The sequence below is a fragment of the Antechinus flavipes genome, chromosome 1 (assembly GCF_016432865.1).
Source record: "Antechinus flavipes isolate AdamAnt ecotype Samford, QLD, Australia chromosome 1, AdamAnt_v2, whole genome shotgun sequence".
NCBI lineage: Eukaryota > Metazoa > Chordata > Mammalia > Dasyuromorphia > Dasyuridae > Antechinus > Antechinus flavipes.
In genome coordinates this window covers 63,252,564-63,266,225 of record NC_067398.1, presented here as the reverse complement: position 1 = coordinate 63,266,225, position 13,662 = coordinate 63,252,564, and the positions used below count along the sequence as shown (strand labels likewise).

The 13,662-nt window shown below is 38.5% G+C and overlaps 1 protein-coding gene across 3 annotated transcripts in view; it reads right to left on the bottom strand.

Annotated features, from left to right (window-relative positions):
* The window catches only part of BLVRA (biliverdin reductase A), a 46,799-nt gene extending 35,392 nt beyond the window's left edge, over positions 1-11,407 (bottom strand). The window contains exons 1-2 of one of the 3 annotated variants that reach the window (XM_051983998.1): positions 11,301-11,374; positions 474-628 (exon numbers count right to left, since the gene is read on the bottom strand). In XM_051983998.1, the coding sequence (XP_051839958.1) occupies positions 474-482 (9 nt within the window). In that variant the 5' untranslated portion in view covers positions 483-628; positions 11,301-11,374. Of the gene's footprint in view, positions 1-473; positions 629-10,749; positions 11,018-11,300 lie in introns of those variants that run through there. The other 2 variants (XM_051984003.1, XM_051984005.1) reach the window with 2 other exon arrangements.
* Between the last annotated feature and the right edge of the window lie 2,255 nt (positions 11,408-13,662).

Here is a 13,662-nt window from a genome sequence, read left to right as displayed (position 1 = left end):
TAATATATCTAAAATAATTTTATCATTCATTTTAAAAACTTTTGAATTCCAAATTCTCTACCTTCCCTATGACTGAGGAGGCAAGAAATATGATATAGTTTATATACAAGCAATCTTGCAAAACCTATTTCTGTATTAGTCTATTGTGAAAGAAAAACAGACTAAAAAAACAAGAAAAATAAAAAAAAACTTTAAAAAATCTATATTCAATCTATATTCAAACTCAACCAGTTCTTTTTGGAATTGTCAAGCCAGCTTTCCACCCAGTTTCACATGATGCCTCTCAGGGTAGCATTAAACTAAGGAAAAGAAAGTTATTTCTGAAAACAAGGACATGTTGGGAGAGAAGGTTAAGTCCTAGCAAAAGGCAGATAGAGCAATAACAGAGGAAGAAAAGCTCTCAGGTATCATTTCTCTGGCACCTCTCCCAGCAAAAGAGTACATTTCCCTTAAGGCCACACTTGCAGGCTTACCTGGGTCATGATGACTGTATTGGACTACGACGGTTGAGCAGAGTCTGAGAAGTCACAATAGAAAAGCAAAGTCTGGTGCAATAGGAGCAAATACTTCCCTCCAAGCTCCCAAACAGTTCAGTTTCCCTCCAAAGAGGTAGTTTTGGGTATGGTTGCTATAGATAAATGAAATTAGACAGGCACAGATAAACTTTCAGAGGATAGAAAGCAGAGGCCCCAATTCTTCCTTCTCATATGATAAAATGACACAGACCACAGAGAGGGAGGGGATATGAAGGAAAAGTCTGGCACACAGTAATGCTGGCTGAAATGATCTGAGGTGAAGGTCAAACAGAAAAGGAAGTCTGGAGAAAGGAAAAGCAGTGATATTGTATTAAAAACCATCTTTTAAAAATTCTTAAGAAAAAAAAGAATTCATTGTATTCATTCATGGTCACTCACTGAGCTGAAAAAAGAAAAGAAGAATTGTAATAAAAAACAAGATGACAACAAGACTACAAATCAAAAAGCATTTTAATTTTAAAAGTCAGAGGCAGTTAGATGGCACAATGAATAGAATATTGGACTTGGATTTAGAAAACCTGAGTTCAAATTCAGCTTCAGATACATATTTGCTGTATGAGTCTGGGCAAGTCACTTAAACCTGTTTACCTCAGTTTCCTCATATGTAAAATGAACTAGAAAAGGAAATGGCAAACCAGTCTAGTTTCTTTGCCAAGAAAATCCCCAAATGGTAGGAAGAATGGGACATGATGGAAGGGACTGAATGATAGCAGCTTATTAGCTGTGTGACCCTGGATCATTTAGCCTCTGTTTGCCTCACTTTCCCCAACTGTAAAATGGATAGCATCTACTTTCTAAGGTTCTGGTGAAGATCAAATGAGACATGTGGAAAGTGTTTCTCCTAATACCTGGCAAATAGGAACTTTCCTTGGCACCATGCCTTGCTTTGCCTTCCATCCTGAGTACAGTGTTGAGAATAGAGCAGGCATGAAGTCAGAATGATTGACTAAGTTAACCATAGATAAGAGTAAGCAATTCAGAAAGAATTCATCCAAAAAGCTTTAGAAACCCTTAAAAACTAAAGTTTTGGTACTCTTCCAGGAGGCGAAGGGGGAAGGCTGGAGAATTAAATTTTAAAACAAGGCTGATTATATAAAATGTCAAATAATGAAACACTTCAAGGTGGTGGATTGGCCCAGGTTCTAGTCATCATATCTCTCTCTTATCACTTGTATATCCCTCTCCAAGACAGGACAAAATGTGAGCAAAGAACTCCACTGTGAAAAATGCTCAGAGATTAGCTGAACAAGTGAACTTCAGGGTCTAGTAGTGACTGAATTTATACTATAGAACCAATAGATCATGTGTGTCTACGTTTAGAGAAAAACACAAAAGGTTAGGAATCAGAAGAGCTAGATTTGAGAGACCCCTCTTCTGCCTTTTCTCAACTAGGGAAGCTAAATCAACTATTTTCACTTCTCTATAACCAAGGTTCCTCCTTGTAAAATGAGGAAACTACACTAGGTAATCTTAATGGTCTCTTCTGGGTGAAAGGATTTGGTTCAACTGCTTCTTAGCAACTCCTCTGACAGAGTTGTGGAAAGAGACAAAGACTATCATATCAAAGACAAAGTTTATGTTCTCCATTCTTTGACCAGCCAGATCCCAAAATTACTTTCTTTCTGAAGTCTTCCCCTTAGCTTATTTAATGTCCATATCTCAGATACAGGTACAGAACCCCAGGCAGATGGGAAACTTGTATTTCAAGATCTTAAATAAAGAAATCTTTACTTGTGGTTGTAAAGTTAACCCTTGGTGCTCATTGAGATGAGCAATTCAAAATTATAGTTATATATACTATATAGAATATATAGTACCTAAAATATACTAAAATGTACCTAAAAGTCTGGCATAAGGAAGAAGGGTTAGACTTTGAGAGGTTGCTGAAGAACAGACCTCAGAGTAAGTAGAAGTTCTGGGTTTAGGTTTAACACAAAGAATTTCTTTCTTACAGCTCAGCGTGCTCTAAAATTTATAACTCTTAAAAACTGAAAAGGGTTTCATTGGGCAATGATATATTCCCTTTTAAAATTCTTCAGGCAAAAGCTGTATGACCACTTCTCTGCAGTGAGATTCCTAATGGGATATGGGTTAGATAAAAAGACTTTTTGAGGTCTATCAGTGACAGCTCTAGGATCTAGGATCAGCAATTTAGGTAAGAGTAGAAGAGGAAAGCCATTGTCCCCTTTTACTTCCTTCCACCACCTCTGCATCTTAGGATCCTCCCAAGCCTGTCTGCTCATGGGCTAATGGCAAATTGGATCAGCATTCTCTCTTCTGACTCTACCTTCTCCACCATGTCAATTTCCCTAGTCCATCTCTCAAAAGGAACCAAGTATATGAAAACCTGGCATGCCATTTCAAACAGGTTGCCAATCCCTGGTCTTCTGAATGCTAAAAAAAAAAAAAAAAAAAGCTAGATATAAGTAAAAGAAAAATCCTTCAGTTATCTGGCTATTTTCAACAATTTTATTGGCTATGAGGGTGAAGACAAACTCCTAGATAAGAGACTTAAAATCTGAGTTTTTTGTTCAGATGTTCTGGTATTACATTTGGACTTTTTTTTTAATTAATTGCTTTTTTTCTGGTTATAAATGTATATCAATCCTTTTATTTCATATTTTTATTTTCAAAATACATGAATGGATAATTTTCAACATTCAACCTTGAAAAACTTTGTGTTCCAAATTTTATTAATCTTTTTAATACATTTCTTTATAAATCATGTTGGGAGAAAAACAATCAGAACAAAAGGAAAAAAATACAAGAGGAAAAAAATGGAGGAAAAAAGTGAACATAGAATGTATTGATTTACATTCAACCTCTATAATTCTCTTTCTGGATGCTGATGGCCATTTGGACTTTGTTAAAAAAAACAGCACAAAGGTCATTTCAGCTTAAAAAATGGACAGTGAATAACTAGCTTTTTATAAATCCTGAGTCAACATCTGAAATTTTGCCCAAGCATTTTGCCCATATTGCCTATGGTTGCAATAACTCAGATTGAAAAATTAAAGGAAAAAACAGACATTAACTATTCTGCATGGTTATCCTCAGGTCGCATACTTTTCCCTTTGGGTCTGTTATTATTCAGTGATGTAAGACCCTTGGACTGTACTGTCTGAACTGGTTTGCTACTTCCTTCTCCAATGGATGATGGCAAATAGAGATTAATGACTGACTCAGGATGACAAAGCAAGAAAGTGTCTGGGACCAGGTTTGAACCTAGTATTCCAGGCCTAGTGCTCTATCCACCATGTCACCTAACTGCTTCTTGACATTATGCTATTTTCTTTGAGAGGAAAAAGTTAAAAGATTCATAGTTATAGGAGGAAAAAGCCTCAATTTAGTCAGATAACATTAACTTGAAACCTCAGCTCTGCCACTTAATAAACTGTATAATGCTGAGCAAGTCATCTTACCTCTCTAGGTCTTAGTTTCTCTAATTGTAAAGATGAACTCTGAAGTCTTTCTAATTGTCAAATAGAAAAACCTGCAATCTTTATTGTTAATAGCATGAACAGTGGGACAGCTGAAGAACTTAGTATAAAGCCTAGCTCTGCCACTTACTGCAGTGACTGACATATGGCACTTTAGATAAATCTTAGTTTCCTTCTGGACAAAAAGTAAAAGGGTGAACCAAGATGACCTCTTAGATATCATCCAGTCCTAATTTCTACAACCCTAATAATTGTAAAAAGTTAGAACTAAAGGAACCTTGTCAATACTTTGCTTTTCATAAATAAACTGTGGTCTGAAAAGCTTGCCATTTGATCAACAATAATTAACATTTATATCATGCTTACTAGTGTGCTTGGCTAAATATTTACAATTATTATCTCATTTGATCTTCACAACAACACCAGGTAGTAGTTGCTATTATTATCCCCATTTTATAGATGAGGAAACTGAGGCAAACAGTGGTTAAGTAATTTGCCCAGCTCTACACAATTAGTAAATGTCCCAGACCACATTTGAATTCAAGGCTTCTTGTCTACAAGCCCCACATTTTGAGCCACCAACGTCTCAACTAGCTTGGAATAGTCAATAAAAGCTGAGTGTCTCATCAATAATCAGGTTATTCTCAGGGCATTTACTCTGCCCTGTGAATAAAAGGAGGGAACTCTGGTACTCTGCCCCGTGAATAAGAGGGGAACTGCCCAAAGTCCTGGGGTTATAATTTACTCTGAAACTTGTATCTGCTTTTGTTTCCCCATGGCACCAACAAGGGTTTCTTGTGAGAAGAATGCTTTATAAAACTGAAAGCATCATGGAAATGCAACATTACATTATCACCAAATAAGCTGATGTTGACATTGAGAGTCATCTCATCTAACTGTCTCATTTTACAGGTGAGAAAACTGAGACCTAGAAAAAGGAAATAACTTATCCGAGGTCAAACAAACAACATAAAGACGCAAAATGTTGACAGGCTTAAATGTTCATCTCAGTAGTTGTCAGTCCAATCAGGGAAGGGAAACTTTTTCTTCGGCCTTTCCTCTCCACAGGAAATACATCTAAAGTCAATAGCCTAGGCCATCAATGTCTAGTTATGAGAAAGAAAAATCAGAAAACCACTTCCCTGGAAAGGTGAAGTGTCCCTAAACAAGCTTGAAAAGCTGACAATGAAACACTTTTGTACAAGATCCGCTCAAAGAGAACATGAGGGACTTGGGGAAGAGATGCCCTCAGAAATGAGGTATTAAAGATAGAAAGAGATGCAAAGTCTAAGTGAAGAAGACAAGGAGAACAAAATCTACATTAAATACATCAGCATCCTAAAGCCAGCAGAACTGCAGAAGAATGGAGGAAACTCAGGCTGAGATGGAGAGTTTTTAAAGCATCAGAGGATGATTCCTTATCTTCTTCTCTGCCCAGAGACACAAAGGAGATCAATTCTGCCCAAAACAGGGCTTTTCATTAAGAAACAAACAAAAAAGATTGATGGGTGCAGTGTGTGAGATCAGATCTCCCTGTTGCCTGAAGCAAGTAGCCCTGATGTATTTATTTCTCACTCTCTTTTTCTATATTCACCAAAAAAGAGCAAAGCCATAAGAAAGTATTGGTGTGGCACTTTATGGTAGAGCAGTCATTCATTTAATAAGAAAAAAGATTTATTTAGTGTAATGGGCTGAGGCTTGAGTTGATGCACTGAGGTCCCAAGCACATGAGGCTAAATAGTAATTGGACCATACTCTATTAATATGTAAGCTTGGAGAAAGAATGGCCCCCACCCACTCTTTGTGCAAGTCCTGATGTGTTGTATAGGAAATGACGATTTTGGTGGGTGGAGGCAGGGGAGTGGGAAAGGAAGGGGAGGAGAGACTTTTGGGATTGCCATTGCCACTGTTGGCTCAGCTCACATCTCTCTCTGTTAGCTGATTTGTTTCTCTGTTTGAGGAGATGGCTCAGTGGATAGAGCACCAGCCTTGAAGTCAAGAGGACCTGAGTTCAAATCCAGCCTCAGACACTTAACAAACAGAAAAAGTTGTCAAAAGCAGCAAAAGCAAAAAGAAGAAGAGAAACAAATCAGCTAACAGAGAGAGATGTGAGCTGAGCCAACGGTGGCAATGGCAATCCCAAAAGTCTCTCCTCCCCTTCCTTTCCCACTCCCCTGCCTCCACCCACCAAAATCGTCATTTCCTATACAACACATCAGGACTTGCACAAAGAGTGGGTGGGGGCCATTCTTTCTCCAAGCTTACATATTAATAGAGTATGGTCCAATTACTATTTAGCCTCATGTGCTTGGGACCTCAGTGCATCAACTCAAGCCTCAGCCCATTACAATTTAGTTTTGAATTGACAGATACATTTATTTTAAAACTATTTTTTTTCCTGAATCAATTGGGGTTAAATGACTTGCCCAGGGTCACACAGCTAGGAAATAAAACATTTTTTAATTTTTATTTTCCAATTCCAAATTCTTTCCTTCCCTTTACCCCATTTCCTAACTTCTGAGAAAGCAAGAAATATGAGTCATTTCATGTCTACAGATAAGCATCAAGAGAAATCATTCTTGAATATGGAAAACTGTTTAGAAGAACTGTATGTGATTAATCTATATTGATTTGCTTGCTGTCTTAGGAAGAGAAAAAAATTTGGAACACAAGGTTTTGCAAAGATGAATGTTGAAAACTCTCTTTGCATATATTTGGAAAAATAAAAAACCATTTAAAAATAAAATAAATTAAATTTTTAATTTTTTTTAAAAAGATAAGTCATTTTAACTGGGCCAGAGAATGATCATACAAAGTTCTACTAGTCCTAGTCATTGGCATTAAAATTAATCTTTCTGGTGCCTCTTGCTCTAGACTCTCCAACTCCCTGGGGAGTTCTCCATAAAGGGTTTCCTCCTTTTGAGCAGAAGCCTCTCCTGAGATAATAAGATCTCTAGGCCTCAATTTCCCCATCAGTAAAAAAAAAGGAGTTGGAGTGGTCACTTTTCAGGATCTTTCTACTGTGACATTCAATGATATTGATGCTCTTCTTTTCTCTATCTATGCCCTTTGAGTTTAGTTTTCTCTCTGTGTTAATGTAAGTCCACGACTCCATAATTTAGGGTTAGGATTGACCTTACACCTCATCTAGAACAACCTGTTGGTTTTATACAATAGGAAACTTACCCAAGAGCATACAAGTAGCAAACAACAAAACAAGAATTAGAAGCTGGGTCCCTTGGGCCCAGGTGTCAAATGCAATTTCTTTTCTTCCATATTTTTGGAAAATCACCAGCCTGAGCTGGTGTCAGTAAGTCGATCAGTCTGCATTTATTAGCAGTATCAGACAAGAGAAAGGGGTGTAAATAAAAGATTTTACAAAAGTAGAAACAACAAGCCGACAAGATTCCAAATACGGAACGCAAGAGAAAGTCTGAATGATTAGAATGTAATGGTATTCTTGACAGGAACAGGCAAGTTAGAAAAAGTGGTTTGGGGAAAAACACAAATTCAGTTTTGGATATGTTGGATTTCATATGTCTGTGATATAACTAGCTCGAGATGTCTAGTGGGTAGTGGGAGATATGAGACTGGAGCTTAGTAGAAAGGTGAGGGCTGGAGAAATCAATTTGAGAATTATCAGCATAGAGATAATAACTGACTCCTTAGAAGCTAATGGGATTGCCAGGGGAAACAGTATAAAGAAGAGAACCCATGTATAGAGATTTGGGGTCTCCCATGGTTAGTGGTCTTAACCTGGATGAAGATCTAGCTTGTAGAGTTTACTGGAAAGGAGAGTGACATTGTCATACCTGCATTTTAGGAAAATAAGTTTAGGTACTTGGGGAAGACAATATTGGAGAGGGGAGAGACTTCTCGCAAGAAAATCAATTATAATACACACACACACACACACACACACACACACACACATATATATATATATATTATACATGTATATATTATAATAACACAGGCAAATGTCAGAGATGAGGGTCAGAAGGTGACCATATTAGTAGACAGAAGGGGGTGAATACAACCTGTTGCAGAGATAAAATTGGTAAGATTTGGTAACTCATTGTGAATAAGTGAGAAAGAATGATGAGTAAGAATAATGAAAATTGAAAAACTGTGACTTGAAGGAGAATGACTCTATTGACAGAAAGAGGGAAATTCAAAAGCATGTGGAATTTAGGAAGACAAAATATGTTTTGGACATGTTGAGTTTCAGATGCCTCTGGGAGATCCATTTGAAATAGCTGATAAGCAGTTAGAACTGTATGATCAAGTGTCAGGAGAGAGACAATGGCTAATTATGTAGATCAGGGAAGTCACTGGCATAAAGATGAAAATTAAACCCATGAGATCTGATGAGGTTTTCAAGAGAGTATAAAGATAGAACAGAAATGGACCCAGGTAAAAGCCTTGGCACATTCACAATTAGGGAGTATATTATAGAACATGAACCAACCAAAGAGATGGAGAAGGGATCAGGGAGACAAAAAGATAACTAGAAGTGAAAAGTGTTGGGGAAACTCCAGGGAGAAAAGTATAAAACACAAGGTGATAAACAAAGTCAAATGCTAGGGAGAGAAAAAGAAGAATAAGGATTGAGAAAAGACATATTTGTCCATTAATAAGTCATAGGTATGCAGATAAGACATGTATTTTCAATCAAACAAGAGATAAGGCAATTACAAAAACCAAAATAAATAATTTTGATTACCCAAAACTTACAAGTTTCTGTACAAACAAAACTAATATACCTAGGATAAGAAGTGAAGTGGCTGAATGCGAAAAAAAATCTTTGTATCAAATATCTCTAATAAGGTTTGGTATTCAAGATAAACATATAAACATATGTAATATAAATGTTAATATCATGTTTTCATGTTTTTAATCACATATAAATACATATAAAACCAATAGCCATTCCCCAATACATAATTGGTCAAAGGATATAAACATAACAGTTCTCAAGAGAATTGTAAAACATTAACACCCACATGAAGAAAATGCTCCATATTACTAATAAGAGAAATGCAAATCAAAGCAGCCCTGAGATTTTCAGAGAAGAAATGGAAACAGCCTGGCTTCCATCCTCATCATTCAAGTGAAACTGCTCTATGTGTATAAAGCATTTGATCCTGTTGCTCCTTCTTCTTCTGCATACTCTCTTCTTTTGAGATTTTTATGACAGTGATTTCCCGTAGTTCTTTACTTATCTGTCTGATCCCTTCTTCTCATTCTCTTTTGTTGAATTTGCATCTATTTCATACTTATTATGGGGTTCTTTCTCTTTTCTCTTTATACTATCTCATTTGGTAACCAAATCAGCTTCCATGAATTATTTCTATAAAAATATTCTCAGATATATATATGCGTGTGTGTGTGTGTGTGTGTGTATATATATATATATATAGCTGAACCTAATCTTTTTTCAATTATGCACAGTATCAACTGTCCTCCCCCCTTTAAATAGGTATACATAGATTTTTGTCTGTAAAATAAGGAAACTGAAGTAGATGATCTCAAAAATTCCTCCCAGTTTCCTTTTCCATACATTACACATTATCTGATTTCAGACACCGGATGTTTATTACTTACTACTCCCAAAACTAATCCAATCTCCTGATTCTGTGCCTTTGTTAAAGGCTGGCCCCTCTGCACAGAATACATTCTTTCCTCACTTCTGCCTCTTAAGACCTGAGTTTGGAACTAAATAGTTTTGAAAAGCTTAAGAACTGTGATCAACCATGAACCCTGACCATCAATGATAAAGAGAGCTATCCACTTCCCGGTAAAAATGAAAGACAAAATATGTACCAAAGGATACACTTTAGTAGAAGATCTGAGTTAGAATTTGGCCTCAGACTGGATAAGACATTTAACTTCCCTTAGCCTCAGTTCCCACAACCATAAAACAGGGCTGATTCCTTCAACATGAATGTTTGTTCCAGCTATGTTGACTGCCCTGGATAGTAAGAAAGAGGCATTATTATAACAATATATCAAACTGTCTTTACTCTCTGATACTCTCTGATACATTTCTTCCTTTACAAAATGGTCTTTAAATTTTGGCCTATCTCAAACACGGAGGCACAAGAATTCTAATGCCCAACAATATAAGACATCATGGTCCCTGAGCTATTATCTTTTAAATCTCATTTAGTATCTCATATCATTTGGATAGTCAAACTATCCAAAGTCCAAAGGATAAGCTTCAAAGCAGAAAGATTTTTAGAGTCTGATTGAGACCAATTTCTAGGAGAACTAACTAAATGATACTTCTATTCTTGGGAAAATTTGCTTTCTGTACACACTAGGAAATCCCAAAGGCCTAGCACCAGCCCTAGAACACAAGCCCTGGACTTGGGAAGACAGGCCTTCCTGAATTCAAATCTGACACCAGACACTTACTAGCTATATAACTGTAAGCAAGTCATTTAATTTAATCCTTATTACCTCAGTTCATCTGTCAAATGAACTAGAGAAGAAAACGGCAAACCACTCCAATATCTTCTTGACAAGAAAATCCCAAATGGGATCGCGAAGAGTCCCAACAACAACAATATTCTGATATTTCACTGTCAGATAAACCCTTTCATGAAAAATTGTCCCTGAAGTAAAGCAGAGATTGTACAATTTTTCCTTGAATTATCAAGCTAGCACACCGAAACATACGATACATTATCAGTGTCAATATATTAGAACGAAGAAGGAGGATTTGAAGATCACAGTTACAATTGAAAGGGACTTTAAAGGCCACTTACTTCACAATCCCTTCTAGTCTGTACATCGGGACATAGAATACGTTATCAGCGTCGATATAATACAAATAGGAAGGAGGCTTTTGAGATAAGTGCAATTGAAAAGGACTTCAAAAGCCTCATACTTCAATCGACTTCCTCATTATACAGGTGGGGAAACCGAAGGCAGGGAGATAAGGTAACCTGACCAGGGTCACCCAGGTAGTAAGCCTCCGAGGTAGGTTTTAAGCTCCGATCTCCCGACTTAACACCGGTCTTCGTTCCATTAGCTAGTCCTGCTACTTCACTTTTACGTTTGAAGAAACTGACAGCTAAAGCGCTAACGCGCTGAGGAGGGAAGAGTAGCCAGGGATTCTGGCTCCAAGGCCGGTGTTCCACAAGCAGCCGCAGCCGAACCCAAACCAGGTAGAGAGTTTCCGAGCATGGAAGGCCTAAGATTCTCGGTAGAGACCTGGAGAGCGTGTGCGGAAATGCGGCCGCCCCTTGACCCCGGGGTCTACTCTCAGCATCCCCGGGCGCCCGGATGGTTCTCCCCAAATGCAGACAGCTCTCACCTTTCTTCCGGATCAGAGATCTAGACCCAGGCTCAGCGAGTCACACACTGAGTACGACTCCTCCAAAGCATCTAGCTGCTTGCAACCTATCACGAGTTGCCTCTGCATCCGTCCCACAGCTAGCCAATGAGAATGTTGCTCCCCGAAACTCCTCGGTTTGGGAAGGCGGAGCATTGGGTGGACGTAGCAGGGGAAAGCCCGCGCTTGCCACTCATAGGTAGGCTCGGGCTGGAAGTGGGCTGGCTTTTCGTTTGCTGCTCGCCAGGGACGCAATAATGTTTTGTCATTTTGCGCGGCTAAGGCGACCTCTTGAAACAGTCCCCCATTGGGTGGGAAGAAGCTGCTCATTAAAACAACCCCAATCCCAGTCCTCGTTAATAGGAAGGCCTAAGACTTAATTGGGGAATCCCGTCTGGCCCCGAAAATGACAACTTCTTCATCCCCTAAGAAAAGAAACCACAGTAAAGAAATAAAGAACTAAGACAAATCAGAATACTAATTTTAAAAAGGCAGTGATCAAACTTGAGATGGGGAATTGAATAAATGAAAAAGCACCGACCAACGCTATTTATCGGACATTTTGTAAGATTCTGGGGATCCAAAGGGAGGAAAAGTTATGCCTTTATGCAAATGACATCACGTTAAGACAGGGCAGCACAATATAGGGAGTGAGTGATCTTTGCCCTCGGTCAGAGAAATGATGTAACATAGATGCTGTCAAGTGGGTCCACATTCAAAATACTGGTTTCTATTCCTTACTTAAGATTCTTTGTTATAAAGAAGACTTTTCTGGGGCGGTGAGAACGGTGTTTTTGTTTGTTTTTAAGCAACAATGTAACATGTATTAAGAAAGAGAGAGAGAGAGAGTGCGCGCACATAGATTCATTGAAGCAATCATTGCTCACATTTCAGAAGTACTTTTAAATGTTCACAGAGCACCTTCCTCACCCCTACATCCCAAAATAAATTGTATAAGGATCATTCCCATTTTATATCTGTGCAAATAGACTCAAAGAGATTATATGAAGGCAGCTAAATGGCACAGTGGATAGAGTACTGGATCTGGAGTCAGGAGAACTTGAGTTCAAATGTGACCTTCCACTCTTATTAGCTGTGTGATTCTGGGCAAGTCACTTAATCCAGACTGCCTCCAAAATAAAACAAAGAGATCATGATATGATCAGGATCACAGAACTAGTTTTAAAATGGCATTAGATTTGGAAAATAAGATTTAGAGCAGGAAGGCAAAGATCTCTTCTCTATTCCAACATCCTCATTCTACTAACTTAAAAGAAACAAGTTCACAAAAATTAAGTGAGTCACTCTGTAATATTCTTCTCTAAAATATAATCTTCTCTCTTTGGGGTTTCCTTGGGGTCTCTGGAGGCAGCCTTAGTTTCAGTTCAGTAATCACAAGTGCAACCAGGGATTAAAGTCCAAATCCCTTATTGTCTCCTTCAAAGTCTTGTCTCTTTTCCTGAGGCAGTTAGCTTTCTTAGAGGCCTATCTCTCTCCTTGGTCCCGAGAGCTCCTGCCACTAGTCCTTTGCCTTTGCCAGCTTCTGCCTCTAGCTTCCTCCAAATGTCTCCAAATCCAAAGGTTTGTGCTTCAGCCTCCAGCCAGCACAAAGGTGGAATATGGAATACATCTGTCTCAGCCTCAGAAAACTTCTAGTGCGTGTGTCCTTTCTGGCCCTGACAGCTCCTCCTTATATGTTCCACACTGAGTATACACCAATCATTATATCACTATTGTTGGAATCCTTACTAACTGCTAAGTAATTAGAGTTGATCTAATCTTACAAGAAGTTGTTTTGGCCAGAACCTGAAACAAGGTACTAAGTAGAACTAATCAAGACAAGGCTTGTGTTCCCACCTTTACTCATTGGACTCCACAAGTATGCTAGCTTCAAAAAGTACACTTTCTACACCACACCTTAAAGCTCTTTGGGCCAGAGAGCACTATGGGAGAAAACCCATAATCCCATTCTCTCAGAAGGTTCACATATAAGGCGAGACAGCCATTCCAGAATACATTTTTTCCTCTTGGCTGGCTGATCGCGCTGGACTCGAGAGAAACGACTCTGCTGCAGAGAACACTTTTGACGGATTTCAGTGGAGCTACGCCAGAAGCCATCTCTGCTGGAGGCAGAAGAAAGCAGAGGCAGAGGCTGAAGGACAGAACCTTTGGATTTGGAGACATCCGAAGGGCTCTAAGCCTCTAAACCGGCTGTGCCCTGAGAAGAACAAACTCCAACATTTGAACTCTAACATTTGGCGCCCAAGCGTGGGAACCAAGGACCCTACTTTCACTGAAGAAGTCTCCAGTGACCAGGAACTGAGTGAGTACAACCTTTTTTGGC